Source organism: Oncorhynchus mykiss, chromosome 17 (genome assembly GCF_057628025.1).
Source record: "Oncorhynchus mykiss isolate SJ-2025 chromosome 17, ASM5762802v1, whole genome shotgun sequence".
Taxonomy (NCBI): Eukaryota; Metazoa; Chordata; class Actinopteri; order Salmoniformes; family Salmonidae; genus Oncorhynchus; species Oncorhynchus mykiss.
The window spans coordinates 39894134-39915483 of record NC_143038.1 but is presented as its reverse complement, the minus strand read 5'-3'; the positions used below and the strand labels follow the sequence as shown (position 1 = coordinate 39915483).

The following is a 21350-nucleotide window of genomic DNA, read 5'->3' as shown; positions in this document are numbered from 1 at the left end:
TGGGATGAATCCCTAGCTCAATAATTGTTTTCTTGTATTTTCTTCACGGTGCTGGAAAAAAACAGTAAGGCCACAGTTTAAGTGTTAAAAAATGCTTCTGAGAATGTGTTGTGGTGGGTTTTCAGTCAGTGTGTGACGGGGGTTTCAGTGTGCACCTCACATATATCTTGTGTACACGTACCGTGAATGACATCATGAGTGCGAGTGTTCAAGTTTCTGAAGTTGACCACAAGAACATCTGCATCCTGACAGACACAGAGTGAAACAACAGTCACATAACGTTGTCACAGTGGAAGCCAACTGTTAAAACCCCATAAGGAAGGCAGTTTCGAATATTCCACACTCCACCGTCGCTTGATACAGAGACAGAGAGTTTAAGACAGACACAGAAGACATCCGATGTTGACTGTAACAGTTTATTCAGTGATGGAGTGTCATTACACTGATAACTCTATCCAAAATGAAAAATGGCGTCTCTCAGATCTACGTACATATTTACAACAAAGTGCTTTGATTTCTATCCACACACACGCTGTCAGAACAGCTGAATGTACCACACTACAAAAAGCATACATATACATGATAAAGCAATGCTAATTATTGGTCAAACGCGATACCAAGATGAACGGGATGGTTAGCTGTTGAACCATTTTGCACACAGATTAAATGAGCTTTATGGAATTGCAATACAGCAAATGACTGATTGATAGAAACACATCATGTTTGTTATGCACCAATCCATAATGAATAGTGCAGGAATGACAGTCTACACAGCAGAGGGGGGTTCCAATACGACAATATTAGCATTAAGTTTTGTTAGCATAGTGATGCATTTTTCTAAATGACTTTTTCCACCATTTTCCCCTGGTTTTCAATACAAGTGTTTCATGGGAGGCTATACGAAGTGCAATTACTCCCATTGTTAGAGACATTTACTATTTGTACATGCATACCTATTATCAATGCAATGTCAAGAATTTTGGTTCTACTTATCGACCAATTACATTTATCAACACAGATCTTAAAATGTATGCCAATATATATCTATATATGGATTAATAGGGGTGAGCCTTATAGATTTGATTAGACAGTTTGTTCAGACTAGTACACTCTGGAGTGTACTGCTGGATGCAATGCATTTGTAACACATGAAAATATATTTAAACATCCCCATTTCCCCTGTTTTACAATAACGTTGAGGAATCAAAGTTCAACACAAGCATATTTTCAGCTTAACAAGATTCAGCTTGTTTCATGTCGCAGAAATAGGTTTTGTTACAATTTGCCACGACTAAGACCAAAACGTGCTGGTGAATAGACTACAAATCATATTTGACATTGTAAACAAATCAAAATAACCCTTGCTGCGAGGATGAAAGCGGAGGAAACATTCTGTATTCAGCTCAGACTATAATACTGTAAAACCTTGTAAACAATATGTACTTGTATGTGAGGCATCATGGTCATATTTTGGCTACTTCTGTGTGCAGCAAGCCGGGTCTCCCAGTGCTGCTGTTGTGTTGTCAGGTCGGTGTGGTTTAAAGGAATGGTAAGTTAAGTCCTACTAGGACCCTGAGGTTGAGAGTGGCCCCTGTGGACCCCTATAGCCCTGGACTGGTCCTGCTGGGGGCCCCAGGTCACCGTGGTGGCAGCCACATGCAAGACGCTGTAGCTGGAGACAGACAGTCAGACAGTCATGCTCAGTATGGCGGGGGCTGCTATGCCCCACTTGTGATGTGAGGGGGAAGGGGTGGGTGGGGGTGGGGTGAGGTGGTAGGAGAGGGAGGCCGACGGCTCGATGAAATTTGCATTGTCCTTGTATTTCTGTCTCAGGGAATGCTATTCATCAAAGGCCGGCCCAGAGTAGGAGGTGCACACCAGATGGGTGTTTTTACCCAGCTTAATTTCTCCACAGCTTTTTGCATTTATCACTCTGACACTAATTTGCCGGAGCCCATCTGTGAGTTGTCTAGGCCGGTTTCTAGCTCTCTTTCTAAAATATGAAAAAGTAAAATAAAATGAGCCTAGAAGTATTCTAATAAAAAACACAAGTATTAAATAAATAATCGGAAATGCTGGTTAGGTTTCTGTCAAGGGTGTCCCTTTCCAACCTTTTGCTTTTTTAAAAACATTTTTATGTAATTAAATAAATATTTTATTTACACTTAAATGCACCTGAATGATTGATACACACTGTACGTTCAAACATTACATCTTTGAAAAGGTATAACTCAGCAGTATCAAATAATTTTGCTGGTACATATTTTTTTCAGATGCATGATCTAATATACAGCACAATAGAATGACTAAAACTAAAACTCATAGGATCAGTTCCACAGTGAGCTGTTACCTTAGTCCTGAGTCCAGTTTTAGGCTGCTGGTGTTGAATTCAGTATTGGTTCCATTACACTGTACGGTACTGTAGGTTTGTTGAGTAATACTATTATAACCAGACAGAACATGGGATATATTGTACTGTATCATGTACATAATCAAGAGGTGAAATACCCTTTCAACTGGTGAACCAAGACATTTTTGCTGAATCTGTATTTGTAATTTCACCTGTTTCATCCCTGAATACTGATTTGTTCAGGAATGGCTTGCCGTACTTTGTCTATGTAAACCAATATCAGTGTGTATTAACAGTACAGAATACTGGCGATCACTTTTTTAATACTAGGACACATGCAGTATGTCTAAAACCTCGATTGCAGTTCACTTTTAGATGGAGGTTGGATGTTGTTGTTTCTGGATTCTTTACCGTTCAAATGGTATCCTTCCAATATTTTTAAAGGAACTCCTACTTATATGTAACAGAAAAAATTAATCAGTGTTGTTGTATGGATTCTTAAAGGCCTCTGTTCGTAGTAGAACCATCTCTCTTTTTTTATTTTTATTTATTTATTTATTTATTTTTTAACCTTCATCTATCTTCTCCTACCATTGATATCTACGAAGGAAGCCACCTTCCAGTTCAGAAACAAGTTACCTGATTTTATTTTTGTTCGTTTTTTTGCTAATGAAGACATTGTACTGTAAAGGTTATGGTGCAGTTCTCTCATCACAAGGAACTGAAAACACTGTCGCTCATAAACAAGCATTGGTTCCTTCAGGCGTTTCCTGGGGGGAGGGACTGAGGAGGAACACAACACAAAACCCAATCCTGTTCTCGTCATGATCCCTATACCACACAGTCATTAAGACACAACCCTAAACAGTGCATCTTGGTCTGAAAACAAACTCCCAATGTATCCCCCATGGTCCCATCACATATCCCCTGTCTCCTGCCTCTCGTTGGCCTGCTCCAGAGACACACTGCAACGCGTGGGGCAGCCTCTGTTAAAGGATGCTGACTGGCTCTGACAAGGTCGGTCTGGCGAGGGATTAGCATCAGTTTATATAAGATAAGAACTGCAGGAAGGGTTTTGGTGCTGCTTTCTGGCTGGCTCTTCGGCAGCTGCTGGTGGAGAGTAAGCAAATAACACTGGTCCTTTTCACCACAGTGCCAAAGCCAGGCGATGTAATTAATGAGGATAGAGGGATAAAAAGAAGAAAGGTCACATGTTGGGATGGAGAGAGAAGGGGGGGTCCGTCTCACTCTCTCTCTCTCTCTGTCACCTCGTTCCCCCGACGGTTGTTTGAAAGAGAGATAGAAGAGGAGAGGAGAGGTGGCGTGCATCTCATCCCCAGATCAGGGCAGATGAATGAGGCAGGGGCAGAAGGACCTCTAGACAAAACAATCCCTGAGAGAGTCAATGGAGGGACAGCTGGCAGACAGATTCTCCTCCATTCACCGCTGAATCGGCCCTGATCAGGCAGCTGCAGCCAGACTGCAGACATGACATGCATTTTACTGAGCTGGTGGGTGTGTGGATGGCCGTGTCCTCATCTACCCCTGAATACACTACCCCCCTCTCCACTACCCCGGCTGGCAGACGCTTGCTCAATAGAGCTCAAACACACACACACACACACACACACACACACTCACACACACACACTCACTCACACATACACACTTACTCCGACCCCGGCACAAAGGCTGCTGCCTGCACGGACAGATGTACAGCTCCCTGAAAGAAAAGCTTCTCCTCACCCCCCATCACCGACCCCCTGGCCCCTCTTTCACTTCCCCTCTCTCCCTTCCTGTTCCCCCTCCACTACTCAGCCCCACACTCTAACCACCAAACCACCGCTACGGTCAGCCTCAACTGTCTGGAATGAATCAGGCACACACACAAGGCTTGTGTTTACGTAATACTCCATGTCTTGGAGTCTGCAGTATTAGCGAGGCGATGAAAGTGCTGTTATCTAATTACAGATTATTAAATAAATTATGGCCGGCTCCTTGGCACTTGTCTGCAGCAGATTTCTCTCTTGGCAAGAGCCTCTACTTTAACTGATGCTACTGTAAAAGCCTGATGACAAGTGCTGCAGATTCCTATTAGCTGAAACATAAGGACTATCTATGCCTCACATGATCTCCCTTTTTACCCTTTGATATTTAGAGATAATTTGTTGATAACATGAATAAATCAGGAATGAGGCTACTTTGTCAATTTGAAAATGTGAATCTGCAGTTGTTGCCTTCATTGGTTGATTATGTCAGAACATATCTGTAATGGTGCTTCATATACAACAAATGCACATGAAAGACATGGCAATGCTCCATGCTCCTGTTAATACTGAAAACAATAAATACTGAATAGGTTTACTGTTGAAAGCACTCTTATCCCTCTACTAGGAACATATCTGTTCAGAGTCTGCTCTGCTGTTTGTACCTGGTCTCCTGTTCGGTGCCTGAATATTTAAACTTTGATAAAAGGCTTGGAGTGAGAAACATTTCACTGTTTGTACACCAGACCATCAGGATGTGGCATACTGGGAAAAGAAAAGCAATAGCACTTACGGACTTGATTGAGAGAACACAAAAAGGAAGTGTCCAAGCTCAGGGTGGGGAAAAATAAATAATATAAGCAAAAAACCACAGGCTTTTATGAATGAAGGTCAGTAGATCTTGAACACCAGGTCAGAGATACTGGGCACCAGCAAGTCCCCGGATATCATCTCATTCACTTCTGGGGTGCAGTAGTCAGGGAAATCGAAGTGGGATCCTGAGTTGGTGTGAAACGCAGCATCAAAGTCTTTGTCCAGAGTGGCGCAATCCATAGGCATGCTGTCGAAGTTGGCGTTGGAGATGATATGCAAGATTTCCTCATCCAGCTCCTCGTCGGAGGAGGCCGACGACACGAATGAGGAGGAGCTGGTGGAGGTGGGGGTGGAGGAGCGGCCGGTGGAGGAGAGGGGCGTACGGGACTCCGATGAAGAGGACACCCTGGGGGACGACTCTGGGAGGCTCTGGGTTACAGGAGACCCAGAGGAGAGGCCCACAGGGAGGGTGGAGGTGGGCGGGTGGGAGGTGGTGGTGGGCAATTTGACTCTGAGCTGGGCTGTGAGATGAGGTTGCTGCTGCCCAGTGGTCATGGCAGCCTGCTGGTGGTGGAAGACGTCCACGGCTGGCCTCTGCCCTCCTGGCTGGCTTGCTCCCTGACTGGCCATCTCTACATCCACTGTGTCGTCATCGCTGATGCCCTCGTCGTAACCTTTGAACTTATTGCCGTGGAAGCTGGCTCTGTGTTTGGAGGAAGGCGTTCGGACCTTGAGCCCTTTGCTGGAGGCTGTGGAGGATGCGGAAGCGGAAGCGGATGCACGACCACCCGTGTGGGACTTGCCTGTCTTCAGGGGGACCTTTTCCCCGACCCGCACGGGCATGGAGCTCTTGCTCTTCTTCCGGGGCCGGTACTTGTAGTCGGGGTAGTCAGCCATGTGCTTTAGCCGAAGTCTCTCTGCTTCTTTGATGAAGGGGATCTTCTCGTAGTCGGGGAGGAGTTTCCAGCGCTTGCCTAGGCGTTTGGAGATCTCTGCGTTATGCATATCTGGCCACTGCTCCATGATCTTCCGTCTCTCGATTTGCGACCAGACCATGAATGCATTCATGGGCCGCTTGATGTGACCCGTGGGAGTCTTGCACCAGTTGGGGTCTTTGTTGGAGGGTGACGGTCCAAAAACCTCCTCCCCTTCATCTGCTCCCAGTCCTACGAAAACCTCTTGGCTCAAATCGCTGTCCATAACTGCTAAGTATTTGTGTCCCCTTTGCTGTACCATGATGGAGGATGATGCTCTACTCAGACTGACGGCTGGAGTCATCCATAATCACACAGACACTCTAAGTTGTTACTGCAACGTTTCCTCTTCCTGTACCACCAAAGGAAAAAGACAAGCCATAAGTATCACCATCAAGGGTATCGCTCAGCTGACAGCATGACTGTAAATGTCACATAAATCTACACTTGTGTTTTTCCTTTCATTTTCAATTGTTACATACAGTATGGTCAGTACAATATGTAACGCGAAGGCTGCGTTTAGACAGGCAGCCCAGTTCGGATCTTTTTTCACTAATTGGTCTTTTGACCAATCACTTCAGATAATTTTCAGAGCTGATCTGATTGGTCAAAAGTGGGCTGCCTGTCTAAACACAGCCTTAGATAAAAAAAAATAAAAAAAAGATGCCCATAACCCATCTGCTTTTAGAGGTACAAACTAACACATCCTATACAAATCCCAGAGCACAAAAATCATCTCCAACATTACTCACAACATTACTCACAAGTTAATGAATAACAACACTACCATCACTGGCTGGAAATGTGACCACTAGGACAAACACTAAAACACTCACCAGAAATTCTGTAGGACTCTGCTTCAGTACCCTTGCCTCAGGACCTAGATGCTGAGTGTCTGAAAAGAAGCCGGTTCCCTCTCCATATGTAGAGAATGGGCTGGCTCTGATGATGCAGTGTTGAGCTGAACCAGGTGGGCTTGCTGTGGAGCAGAGAGGAAATTAGTGCTAGAGTTGAACGTCTGGCTGTTTCTACAGTACCAAGCTGTCCCAGGCTTGCTGCATGCAGACTCTCTTTGAGTCTTTGTCTCTGTCTCTGTCTGTCTGTTTGTCTCTCTCTGTCTCTCTCTCTCTACTCTCGTTCCTTGTCTACTGTTCTCTCTAACCTATTCCCTCTTTGTAGGGACTGCCCCCCTGTCTGCTACTCTATAAACCTCCCAGTAGACAGCTCAACCTCCTCTGGCACAAACTCCTCCCCCTCCACCCACCACTCCGTGCAGCGGCTCAGTGTGTGTGTCTGCCTGTGTGTGCGTGTGTGTGCGTGTGTGTGTCTGTGTGTGTGTGTGTGTGTGTGTGTGTGTGTGTCTGTGTGTGTGTATAAGAGCAGAAAGTCTCCATACAGTGAGGCACAGGCACAGTGACAGAACAGGGAAACTGAGAGAGGGAGTTGAAATGTTAAACGAGGGGGCGTTAAATGTTTAAAATGTTAAGTGCAGTTTTAAAGAAGCTTGGAGTGTATCCTGCAAGACGGTGTCTGTCTGCATGTTTAAATCACAGTTACATAACTGAGAAGTGCTCTGTGTTATGAATCTGTTGACCAGTAAACTGTGTGGGTTAAAGAAGTGTGCATGTTGAAGCGTGCCTACACACTCTCAGCGTTAAAAGGTGAAAGTTCACTGTTTGAAGACAAGCTGTATATTTGCAGTATGTTTCCCTGTCAAAATGTATAGTGACTGCAACATGTCTGCAAAATACAAGAACTAAATTAATTGTATCATAAATAGGTAAGTTGATAAATTGATATGTGATGCAGAAATAGATAAAGTAAGTCATGAATTGATTTATAAAGACAGACCAGACCTTTTCCACAGATACTGATGCAGGTGAAATTTTCCTTCTCAGCATTTCTGTGAACCCATACATTTGATGGGCTTTCAGATAAAGCATTTCAGTTCATGCGTAGCCTATAGGGGATACGAGAGAAGCTGTGATGCAGAATCTATGGATTTGAATGTCAAGTTTGAAGTGGAACGAAAAAATGAGCATGATGTCCTAGTCTGACATTAGCTATGTCATTATTGCTAGCCTGGAAAAGGGTCCATTAAAATGAACTATCATTATGTGAGTGGGCAGAACCATTAGGTTCTGTGCGGAGTGTGTCTGGTCATTCTGACAGACAGAGCTAGTGCATCAATACACCAATTGAGAAATCCCCAAACAGTATTTAGTAGACATCCATTCCAAATATGATATATATATATAGTCTTGTGGTATAATCAATGCTGGTTAGTAGTCTGACAACTGAACTGCAACCTTGCACTTTCTTGGATGTTCCAATATTTTTGGGCTTTAATCCAAACCCCTCTCGTGTCATATATATATATATTTTTTTTTGCTGTGTTAAGTATACTTATTATAAAGTGGCAAAATGGAACATGGTATGTTCTAAATCTCTCTCTCTCTCTGTCTCTATTATTGTGTCTGCTTCCACAAGCACATTGCATTAGACTCCGGGCCAGCGCAGTGTCTGGATGTCAGACATATTCACTTTGACAAATACTACTGACGTTAGCCCTGGCACGGCCGCACACAAAATGACAACAACCCAATCAGTGGGCGACCTACTTCAGGCCCTGCCGAAATCCCTGAGCAGACACGTCTGGCGATTATTGCTGTAGTGGAGGCTGAAGGATTGGACCCCCTCTCTCTCTACCCCCCCACCCCCCTCTCACATGGGGCAGGCCTGGTGGAGCTGTCTGCCAGATAAGGGCTGGGAAAGAAGGGGTCCTGGGGGGCTTGGGGTGCATCAGGGGTGTGTGTTGGCCCCCCCCCCCTCACCATTCTACCCACAGATAGATCATTTTTCAGGGATTAGAGGTCTGCTAGAGAACTGCACAGCGAGAGATCCTCTGCTCTCATTTCAGACTAAAGAGGGTCTAACCCCCCCTGGGTTAAAAAGTAGAGTAATCTTTGGTCTTTTGCTGCTTTATATAATATGTTTTTTAATGAAAAAAAAAATGTCTTATCATATCACACATGGCTATTGGTCACATGCAGTGAGCATTTTGATACCCACCAACCATCATGAAACCACATTTGTAAATACAAGTCAATATCCACTGGAAATGATGTATGATTATGTATGATTATTTGTTGAAATGTGTCTTTTCAAAAATATATGACCCTCTAACCTGTATCCTCATTTCTTCGGACTCCTGAACCATTTAATGTCATTCATGTGTCCTTTTGTGTACCTTTAAGATGCTGTTCACTCTCAGCTGTGCATTCATTTGTTGTTGGCATTGCTCCCTCAGTGGTGCAAATGTATGCTAAATTTTCTTCATGAGTGGTTTAATGAACACACAGACACTGTGCATTTATGCATCAGCGTGCTTTCGCCATGCCACAAGACACATGTAACCTTTCTCTTATGAATACATTCATTTGCACCTTTTTTTCACATTTCCTTTGCAAATGTTTTATTCTTAGCCACTCTTTAAATTAAAGCTTTGGTGAATAGTCAGTTTGGTTAACTTGGCTTGCCCACTGCTTTCCATTCTGAAAAACACCCGCTGTGCTATTGGCATGTTGCCTGCATTGCCCTTGTAAACCTGGCAGCGTGAATCATATTGTAACAACACCGCTGTCAAAGGAATGTCAGGTCGTGAGCTGCTTATGTGAAGAGCCTTGATTCTTGGCCAAATCTGTTTGGGGTGAGATGGTGTTTTTCCCTTGCGAAAAGGTCAAAGGGCACTCTCTGGCTGGACGAGGAGGGGGACGAGAAGGGGGGCGGATTACCTCCAACATGTGCACAGGCAGACAGCTGAGAGGTTCAAGATTTCGGCCCTTCCCCTCCCCTCTCCCCTCATCCTCTGACCTTTGACGCCACTGTCCAACGAAGCAGAGCGAAGCAGGAGAAACGAATGTGAACCGCCCCATCTCCCAGACTCTGACCCCTGATCTCTTTAAGACAGCTCCCCTCCCCCCCTCTCTGCTCATCCTCCTGTTCATTTATCAGAATAGCCACTACGCTGCATCTGAGATGCTAGAGGTGAAGGAGAGAGGGGACAGCCTATATTAACACATCCTGGTCCAGTCACAAACACTTTTACTGGGCATGCAGTTCCTTGTCTCACTGTTCTCACTCATCACACCCAGCCACCATTACCAGCACTCAGCAGCCCATCTAATAAAGGAGGCCGCAATAACATTTTATTGGCAAGAGACGACAATGCCGTTTATATTCATTTAGCTATATCCATTCTGTTACTCTATTATCAAATGTCTTGCGGTGGCCTCCACTATGGCTTCTGTAGCCTACGAAAGGGCAATTACATCATGAACCAACTCCATGTGAGAGGCTGGGAGGACTGCTAACGGGGAAGCTGAGGAACTCACAACAAGGATGGCCTCTCTACTATTTCAAATGAGGGATTCTTGTTTCAACGTTGTTGTTTACCTTCATTATGTATAGAATGATGTCATAGCTCTATATGTTATGTACTGTAGGCTATAGTGCTGGAAGCGTCACTTCACACAGGAACCTGCAACGCGAGGTCATTTCAACATTTACTCTCTCCCCCCCTACCTTGCGCTTGAATTGGTCCGAGCCGCTGAGTGCTCTCAGGTTCTCCTCGAATGAGGGAGGAGGATTGGGCGGGTCAAGTCATTCCTCGGGGGTCAGTGTCTAAGTGGAGGCGATAAAATGAAATATATAAAAGAAAACTCTGGCCATGTGGCATGGCAGTGACAGCTGAGGTTTAAAAGGGGGGCCTCGCTCAAGAGCACTTGAGACAACAGACTCCTCCCATCCGAAGGCCAAAGTGTTCCCCATCCACCAAACTCCTTTCTTATTCATGAGACAAACACATCGTTAAAGACAAACATTTCACCTAGCACTCTCATTAGAGCCACTAAACCCATCCATATCAATGCAGGTCTCTCTTACTCTCGCAACCATAGGCAACTCCATCTCCTGAGATACTGTACATTCATCGACTTATTAGCCATTCATACAGTTTCAATGCTATTATCCCTTTGTGCTCTCTAACCTCCAGCCCCTCGCAGGTGCAAAAGCACACGCACACACTCTAGCGCACGCACGCACGCAGACAGACACACACACACATATGATTCACATTGGTCAGTTATTTGGCTCAAATGATGAGCTAAGAAATGGGGGTTGACACTGAGGTGACATCAATATAAATATGTATAGTTTAGGCACCTACAGTGCATTCGGAAAGTATTCAAATCCCTTTTTTTTAAAGCTTTTTTTGTGTGACTTTTTGGGATTTTGTTATGTTACAGCGTTATTCTAAAATTGATTAAATTGTTTATTTCCCTCATCAATCTACACACAATATCCCATAATGACAAAGAAAATGTATATAAAAAGATGAGAGAGGCCTGTAATTTTCATCATAGGTACACTTCAACTATGACAGACAAAATGAGAAAATCACATTGTGAGATTTTTAATGAATTTATTTGCAAATTATGGTGGAAAATAAGTATTTGGTCACCTACAAACAAGCAAGATTTCTGTCTCTCACAGACCTGTAACTTATTTTTTAAGAGGCTCCTCTGTCCTCCACTCGTTACCTGTATTAATGGCACCTGTTTGAACTTGTTATCAGTATAAAAGACACGTGTCCACAACCTCAAACAGTCACACTCCAAACTCCACTATGGCCAAGACCAAAGAGCTGTCAAAGGACACTAGAAACAACATTTTAGACCTGCACCAGGCTGGGAAGACTAAATCTGCAATAGGTAAGCAGCTTGGTTTGAAGAAATCAACTGTGGGAGCAATTATTAGGAAATGGAAGACATACAAGACCACTGATATTCTCCCTCGATCTGGGGCTCCACGCAAGATCTCACCCCGTGGGGTCAAAATGATCAAACGGTGAGCAAAAATCCCTGAACCACACGGGGGGGACCTAGTGAATGACCTGCAAAGAGCTGGGACCAAAGTAACAAAGCCTACCATCAGCAAGGGCATTGAAGATGAAACGTGGCTGGGTCTTTCAGCATGACAATGATCCCAAACACACTGCCCGGGCAACGAAGGAGTGGCTTCGTAAGAAGCATTTCAAGGTCCTGGAGTGGCCTAGCCAATCTCCAGATCTCAACCCCATAGAAAATCTTTGGAGGGAGTTGAAAGTCCGTGTTGCCCAGCAACAGCCCCAAAACATCACTGCTCTAGAGGAGATCTGCATGGAGGAATGGGCCAAAATACCAGCAACAGTGTGTGAAAACCTTGTGAAGACTTACAGAAAACGTTTGACCTCTGTCATTGCCAACAAAGTATTGAGAAACTTTTGTTATTGACCAAATACTTATTTTCCACCATAATTTGCAAATAAATTCATTAAGAATCCTACAATGTGATTTTCTGGATATTTTTTCTAATTTTGTCTGTCATAGTTGAAGTGTACCTATGATGAAAATTACAGGCCTCTCTCATCTTTTTAAGTGGGAGAACTTGCACAATTGTTGGCTGACTAAATACTTTTTTGCCCCACTGTATATAAAAAAAAACTGAAATATCACATGTACATAAGTATTCAGACCCTTCACTCAGTACTTTCTTGAACCACCTTTGGCAGCGATTATAGCCTCGAGTCTTCTTGGGTATGACGCTACAAGCTTGGCACACCTGTATTTGGGGAGTTTCTCCCATTCTTCTCTGCAGATCCTCTCAAGCTCTGTCAGGTTGGATGGGGCGCATCGCTGCAAAGCTATTCTCAGGTCTCTCCAGAGATGTTCGATCGGGTTCCAGTCTAGGCTCTGGCTGGGCCACTCAAAGACTTGTAACCGAAGCCACTCCTGCGTTGTCTTGGCTGTGTGCTTAGGGTCATTGTCCTGTTGGAAGGTGAATCTTCGCCCCAGTCTGAGTTCCTGAGCGCTCTGGAGAAGGTTTTCATAAAGGATCTCTCTGTACTTTCTGTTTTTAATTTGTAATAAACTTGCTAACATTTCTAAAAAACTGTTTTTGCTTTGTCAATATTTTCACGTTATGACCATAGTTATTTTATTATTTGTTTTAGTATGGTCAGGGTGTGAGTTGGGGTGTGCAGTCTATGTTTGTTTTTCTATGTTGGTTTTTGTGTTCGGCCTAGTATGGTTCTCAATCAGAGGCAGGTGTCGTTAGTTGTCTCTGATTGAGAATCACACTTAGGTAGCCTGGGTTTCACTTTTGGTTTGTGGGTGTTTGTTTCCGTGTGAGTGTTTGGGCCACACGGTACTGTTTCGGTTTTGTATATTTCACGTTTATTATTTTGTTCCGGTGTTCAGTTGTGTTTTTTGAATAAATCAATATGGACACTTACCATGCTGCGTTTCGGTCCGATCCTTACTCCTCCTCAGACGAAGAGGAGGAAATCCGTTACAATTATGGGGTATTGTTTGTAGATTTATGAGAATAAATAAATATTTCATCCATTTTAAAATAAGGCTGTGACGTAACAAAATGTGGAAAAAGGGAAGGGGTCTGAATATTTTCCGAATGCACTGTAACAAATCACAGTCTTGGCTTTGTCATTGTCACTGGAGGGCAGACTGTATTGAAATGGGATTTGGGAGTGAAGGGTACGACAGCATGCTCTCACCGTGCCAAGCTTGGACTCTAGAAGGCTCACAACTCTACCAGCAGTAGCTTAATAAATATTAGCATTTATAACGTGTTTTTTTTTTGTATTATCTCCCACCTTCTAAATATTTAAGTAAAGGCATCTGTTTGTCATTAAAGTCAATAGAGGCTTTTGTGGGGGATATCAAACCCCTCATAGAGACACATTAGATCTCAGCATTACGCTTTACTATGCGGGAGGACTTAAAGGCTGCCTGCTGATTTTGGGGGATCTATGTCCCCTTTGCTGAGGCGGGATAAACAGATAGTTAACATTTAGGAACTCTAATCTAAGCAAAAGTTAGGGATTTGTGGTGGATTATTACGCTAAACACACTCTAGGACTTTTGGTTTGTTTTGCATGCAATGACCAAGGAACATATGGTTTGGGTGAGGCTCAGACGGCCAATAGAAGTTCATCAAAACAAAGTTCATCCTCTTAAGCGTAATAAACAACTCTGTCTGTTATTTTAGAAACATGTTTTCTAGATGTTTTCTGGATATTAGCTAGAGGAAAATAAAGCAACACTCATAAGAACATTGTGTTGAATTCTCGATCTTACACAATTTGTCACAGAAAGAATAATTCATATTGAATGGAGAATTCATTTGTTGAGAAAGAAATGATACCCTATTCCATATGTAGTTTATTACTTTTGACCAGAGCCTATTGGCCCTACAGGGCCCGTGTCATATCTAGTGCACTACATAGGCAATAGGGTGCCATTTCAGATGCAGCCTCTGACTCACTCTCATGTTCATGTTCTCTCTCCTCAGAGGCTGCTTCATCATTATTCCCATCACTGTTCAGGTCCCCTAGGAAACTAGCTTCTAGGGGAAATGAGGCCATCTTTTTCCCAGCCCTGTATTTATAATCTGCCCTCCCAGGTAAAGGACAACAAAGCAGCCAATTACCTCTAATCTAGCATGACTCATGGTAACTAGCATCAGGGGATGACCAGCCCGAGGAGTCTGTCTAGTCCTGCAGATTAAAAACAGCACAGATGCCCGACTATACTGGGCGCGCTGCATGTAGATAGAGTAGGAATATCGTTTTTTTTGTGTGTGTTTTTTAAAGTAAATATTTTGAAGTATGAAGCACCTCTCAAACAACCACTCACATCGATTTGTGTGAGTGAAAACCCATTGGCGAATGAGAGGGTGAAGGAGAGGGAGAATGATGAAGGTGAATGATGTGATTTGGTTGACTTGGAACCCCCCCCCCGTTCTGAAATGTATGCTCTGTAATGACGATTGGTGTTGGAAGTTGTTGTGACGTTTTGTCTTCTCTGCCACTGAGGTTGCCTGGTGTGTTTATGGCCAGAGAAGCAGTGATATCACATTGTGTTGACACTCCCACTCACTGGCACTGGATTGTTTCGCTGCGCTCACAGTTTCATAAATGTGTGTATATACTGTACAATGTGTGTGCTCATGTGTGTCTGCATGTGTACGTGTATACTCCCCATCCCCATCTTCACCGCCTCAGTCGGGCGGAACTCAGTTCTGCTCTGCTTTGCTTTGCAGTTCCTGTGCAAGGAGCAGGAGGAGTGGAGAGGAGCCCTGCGAGCGCCAGAGGTCACAATCCTGTACCAATTACTGTCTGCCTGCCAGGCAGCCCCAGCCCAGGGTTTAATATTCCTTCCCCTCCATTTTGATCTTGGCAGTAGGGGTATGCCAGCATGATCAACCCCCCCCCCCCCCCCCCCCCCCACGATGGGACCTGCCTCCCCTGTATCGCCCTCAGTTTTGATCTCTCTCCAAGGCTGGGCTGAGCCCCAGCTGTGCCCTGCATGCCAACAGGGAGGCCCGTGGATGGAAGCTGCTCTGCTCCCACTCGGTTTGCTCTGCCTGCCTGCCTCTTTCTTCAGCATCTGCCAGTTTAAAGGGCCTCTCCTTCACTAACGAGTTGATAGACTCCCTGTAACCTCTGGCACAGTGAATGCTAATGCACCCCGGCTCATGCTGTTGTGTTCTGGGACCTCTACCGTGTGAGGAGAGGCTGTATTGTTAGTGTTTGGCGTTGGAAGGAAGCAGGAGAGAGGAGTGCAGAGTGAATGTGAATTGCTAAGGCCAGGTGAGACGATTTCTGATTGGTGATGACTTTTCACTGTCATAGGCTGAAAGTGCAGGTATCTGTAAAGAGCAAGGAAATAACTAGATACCTGTATTGCATGGCATTGTACAGTAACTTGCGCATTCCCTTTATTTGTGCCCAATCTTTTTCACTTCAGTGATTTCTACCATTGGCCTGTAAAACCAGCCTTCTGTCCTCCTTTTCTGCTTCCAGTTATACCTACTTTACTAGTTCTCATCTGTGAAACTTGCAGCTTGCCAATATACTGTTCTTAAGCAGGAGCAACGACTACTCTTGCATTTCCTTTCAAGTCAGCAACTATTATAACTATTATGACAGCTATGACATCTAGTGAGATAGAAGCAGAATTCTTGAAAAAAGACCCCATTACCAGTGTGTATCATTCACAATAACTAGGGCCCGACTGGCCCAAACCATGATCTCATACAACCGGATATGATTGGGGTCTTTCTAGGACACCTCTCCTACATACACCTCACCAGCACTCAATCACTCCTGTAGGTAAAACAGATCAGTATGTCTTCTATCTCTCACTCAGGTGCTAGAAGAGCTCTTCCTCCTCTCTGTATTTCAGCGCTGCATTGGGGGAATCAGCCTTGACAGCTCCGCCAGTAAAATCACACCGGCTCCCATCAGACACCATTACATCGGAAAATGACAGACATGAGGTAAATGAGTGGCGATTTACTGCCATTTAAATGCAAGACAGAGTCTGGGAGGCTTGGCGGCGGCTGCAGACCCTTCCATCTCTGTGTGACTTTGCTACGAAGGGGCCATACATTTCCAGCAGACAGACCCCCACAGGGACACCTCTCAGCAGCTCTGTGCTGTAGCCAGATAATGATTATTACCTCTGACTGAGAGTGATGGACATGAGGAGACAGAGAAAGAGAGAGATATATACAGAGGGGGAGCAAGAGAGAGAGGAAGAGTGAGAAAGGAGAGAAAGAGAGAGAAGGTGAAAGGGAGAGGAGAGAGAGCAAGAGAGAGATACAGACAGAGAGAGAGACAGAGGGAGAGGGAGAGAGAGAGAGAGCTAACCCCAGCTGAACCTGTAGAGGCAGCCATGGCAGCACGTCTGGACGATGAACCTGAATAACACATAACTTAAAGTTACATGCGTCACCCCGGTTCTCTGATACTATGAGTGAGACATCTCACTAGTGGGATTAATCAAAATCTCTAAGTAGCTTGAATAGCCAATTATACAGATCTGTCGGAGACAGACAGGTCTAGTGGCGAATGAGGGAGCCCCTCCACTCATGCTTAAGAGCCACTTTCCCGCCATCTGATCATTCTCGAGCATGCCGAACTCCTATTGCGAGTAGGGAAATATGGTGAGTGTAGGGTTGCAAAATTCCCAAACTAGGGTTTCTGGAAAACCAGGCAATTTTGCAACCCTAGGTGAGCTGTCTCACTCATAATATCAGAGAACCAGGGTTATGCAAGTAACCTTGAGTTCTCTTTCAATTACTCGTTTTGACACCTCACTAGTAGGATATGGCCAACTCCCGCATCGCACACGCTCTCTGAAGCCAAGCAGTCTCACATATCAACCGTCAGAGGCCCTGACACTGAGGACAGTATGTGCCAATGACGGGGCAGTGACGTCTAGACGGTAGATCCTCATAAAAGTATGAGGGGGTGCCCTACAAGCCGTATCGCAAATCTCCTATAAGGAGATGCCCTTGAACAGTACCCAAGAGGTAGCCATACCTCTGGTGAAGTGAGCCCTCAGGCCTTCCAGAGACTGTAACCCCTTGCTATTATAGGCCAATATAATAGCTTCCACAATTCAATGTGACAACCGTTGACGAGAAAGGGGCCTCCCCTTGCAGGGATGCACCCAGGACACAATAGAGAATATGCACAACACGCGTACTGGACACTAATGGTGTCAATAGAAGGGAAAGCGGCAGGTGGATTGCCGCTAACCTTAGGGCATAATGGTGGGGTGAGCAACAAGGTAACGTTGGAAATGCCCCGGGCAAAACTTTAGGCACAAATGATGAACTGACGGTGCGTGCAGCTCACTCACTCGCTTTTTGGACGTAAGGGCGGCCAGTAAAGCGGTCTTAAAGGAGAGATATTTCATCTCCATGTTTTCCAACGTCTCAAAAGTCTGCTGTGAAATAGCCTCAAGCATAATAGACAAATCCCATGACAGGACTAAAGACTTGGGAATTGGACGTAAGCGACATGCCCCGTTCATGAAACAACATAACAGGGGATGTTTCTCCACCGTGTTCTTGTCGAAGACTATATGAAAGGCAGAGATAGCGGAGAAAAACTCCCCTCTGTTCAAAAGGTCTTGCAGAAAGCATAAAACCTTGGATACAGAGCATTGGTAAGGAATGATCTGTTTTTGGTCACGGCACTTCTCAAAAACGCACCACTTGTTTCCATACAGTGAGCGTGTAGAAGGGGCTCTAGTACTCTGGATAGTCTCAATGACTCTGAGAGGCAGGCCTGTCATATCCAGATTTAACCTCTCACGGGCAGGGCCCAGAGGGGAGTAACAGGAATTGCAAAGGCTTGTTGTACAGCAGGAGAATGATCTCTGCTATCCAGAGCTAGCCTTGCAGTTGACGGGCTACCAAGATGAGGGATAAGCGTTCCCCCGGAAGGAGTCTCCAATCCCCTTGATAGACATTCCCTCTGGACATTAAGTCTGCTCCTATGTTCAGTATGCCCGGGACATGAATCGTGTGTAGGGACAGTAGATGTGCTCTGCTCCCCATAATAATACTGACCGATAGTCTGTGTAAGCACAGGGAGCGAGTGCCACCCTGGCGGTTGATGTACAGTCGTATTGTCCGTTCTGATCAAGACATAGAAAGTGTTTCAGTGAAAGAAACACTGTCAGCAACTCAAGGTAATTTATGTGAGCAATGCAGAGTTGTGGGGTCCACACTCCACACGTTTATTGCTTTTTACTCATGAACTGTGCCCCAGCCCGATAGTAACGCATCTGTCATCATCACTTTCCTCGTTGCCACTACCCCTAGGGGAGTGTCATTAATGAAGATCGCGGTGCTCTTCCTGTGGCGAAGAGCTGAGAGACATGCAGAGGTCACCTTTATCTGACGATTGAGGTGACACCGTGTACACAGACGTTGGGCAAACACCCAGCACTGGAAGTCTCTCATTCTCAGTAGGCCGAGAGGTACTACATCAACTCGGTACTGGTATCCCGTGTACAGCGCCTTCAGAAAATATTCACACACCTTGACTTTTTCCACATTTTGCACATTTTGCTACTAAATTTAGATTTTGTGTCACTGGCCAACACATAATACCCCATAATGTCAAAGTGGAATTATGTTTTTAGAATTTTATACAAATGAATTAAAAATTAAAAGCTGAGTCAATAAGTATTCCACCCCTTTGTTATGGTAAGCCTAAATAAGTTCAGGAGTAAAGATTTGCTTAACAAGTCACATAATAAACTGCATGGACTGTATGCAATAATAGTGCATAACATGATTTTTGAATGACTACCTCATCTCTGTACCCCACACATACAATTATCTGTCAAACAGTGAATTTCAAACCACAAAGACCAGGAAGGTTTTCCAATGCCTTGCAAAGAAGAGCACCTATTGGTAGATGGGTAAAAATTAAAAAAGCTGACATTGAATATCCATTGGAGCATGGTGAAGTTTTAATTACAATTTGGATTGTGTATCAATACACCCAGTCACTACAAAGATAGAGCCGTCCTTCCTAACTCAGTTGCAGGAGAGGAAGGAAACCGCTCCAGGATTTCACCATAAGACCAATGGTGATTTTAAAACAGTTTCAGAGTTTAACAGCTGTGATAGGAGAAAACTGAGGATGGATCAACAACATTGTAGTTACTCCACAGTACTAACCTAATATACAGAGTGAAAATAAGGAAGCCTATACAGAATACAAATATTCCAAAACATGCATCCTGTTTGAAACAAGGCACTAAAGTACACCTGCAAAATATTTGGCAAAGAAATTAACTTTATGTCCTGAATACAAAGCATTGTTTGGGGGCAAATCCAACACAACCTATCACTGAGTACACCTCTTCTTATTTTCAAGCATGGTGTTGACTGCGTCATGTAATGGGTATGCTTGTCATTGACAAGGACTAGGGAGTTTTATAGGTTAAAAAGAAACGGCATAGAGCTAAGCACGGGCAAAATTCTAGAGGGAAACCTGGTTCAGTCTGCTTTCCAACAGACACTGGGAGACAAATTCACCTTTCAGCAGGACAATAACCTAAAACACATGGTCAAATATACACTTGAGTTGCTTACCAAAACGACATTGAATGTTATTGAGTGGCCTTGTTGAAGTTTTGACTTAAATTGTCTTGAAAATCGATGGCAACTTGAAAATGGCTGTCTAGCAATGATCAACAACCAACTTGACAGCTTGAAGAACTTAAAAAAAAATATTGTGCAAATATTTTACAATTCAGGTGTGCAAAACTCTAAGAGACTTACCCAGAAAGATTCACAGCTGTAATTGCTGCTAAAGGTGATTCTAAAATGTATTGACTCAGGGGTTCAGGCTGTAACACAACAACATGTGGAATATGTCAAGGGGTATAAATACTTTCTGAATGGCACTGTACAGTATATAGCCAAGTTATCGATACTCATTGTGTATTTATACCATGTGTTATTATTTTAACTCTTTTCTTCTATTTTCTTTCTCTCTGCATTGTTGGGAAAGTCCCGTAAGTAAGCATGTCACTGCTAATCTACACCTGTTGTTTACGAATGTAATGGGGTGCGTAACTGGTGGCAGTGAAGTCAGACGCAGGAGAGCAGAACTAGGTAATAGCCGGAGCAGTTTAATTCCAAAACCAACAGCATAAAGAATTAACCAGCATGGGTACAAAACCCGACGCGCACAGTAAACATGTGCACAAGCACAACAAACAATTCCACACAATTCCACACAAAGACATGGGGGGAACAGAGGGTTAAATACACAACACTTAACGAGGAAAATGAGAACCAGGTGTGTAGGACAACAAGACAAAACAAATGGAAAATTAAAAGTAGATCGACGATGGCTAGAAGACCGGTGACACCGACCGCCACCCGAACAAGGAGAGGAACCGATTTCGGTGGAAGTCGTGACAGTACCCCCCCCCCCCCCCCCCCCCCTTGACGCCCAGCTCCAGCAGCGCGCCGACACTGGCCTCGAGGACGACCTGGAGGACGAGGTGCAGGGCGATCCAGACGGAGACGGTGAAACTCCCGCAGCATTGAAGGGTCCAACACGTCCTCCACCGGAACCCTGCATCTCTCCTCCAGACCGCACCCCTCCTAGTCCACGAGGTACTGAAGGCCCCTCGCTCGACGCCTCGAATCCAGTATGGATCGAACGGAGTATGCCGGGGCCCCCTCGATGTCCAGAGGGGGGCGGAGGAACCTCCCACACCTCAGACTCCTGGAGCGGGCCAGCCACCACCGGCCTGAGGAGAGACACATGGAACGAGGGGTTAATACGGTAATCGGGGGTAAGCTGTAACCTGTAACTTACCTCGTTCAGTCTCCTCAGGACTTTAAATGGCCCCACAAACCGCGGACCCAGCTTCCGGCAGGGCAGGCAGAGGGGCAGGTTTCGGGTTGAGAGCCAGACCCGGTCTCACTGCGGTGACGGTCTGCGCTGGCTTTCTGGTGCAGCACAACGCGCTGAAGTTGAACATGAGCGTCGTCCCATGTCTC

At 44.8% G+C, this 21350-nt stretch overlaps 1 protein-coding gene across 1 annotated transcript; it reads right to left on the bottom strand.

The window, feature by feature from the left end:
- Positions 1 to 402: 402 nt before the first annotated feature.
- On the bottom strand, positions 403 to 7140 carry LOC110494151 (transcription factor SOX-11-like). The gene is made up of 2 exons (XM_021568929.3): positions 6740 to 7140; positions 403 to 6255 (listed from the first exon to the last, which is right to left on the bottom strand). The coding sequence occupies exon 2, from the start codon at positions 6205 to 6207 to the stop codon at positions 5008 to 5010; it is 1200 nt and encodes a 399-aa protein (XP_021424604.1). The 5' UTR covers positions 6208 to 6255; positions 6740 to 7140; the 3' UTR covers positions 403 to 5007.
- Positions 7141 to 21350: the final 14210 nt, after the last annotated feature.

Coding starts and splice junctions, on each gene's coding strand:
- LOC110494151 (XM_021568929.3), bottom strand. CDS start 6,207: ATGACTCCAGCCGTCAGTCTGAGTAGAGCATCATCCTCCATCATGGTA.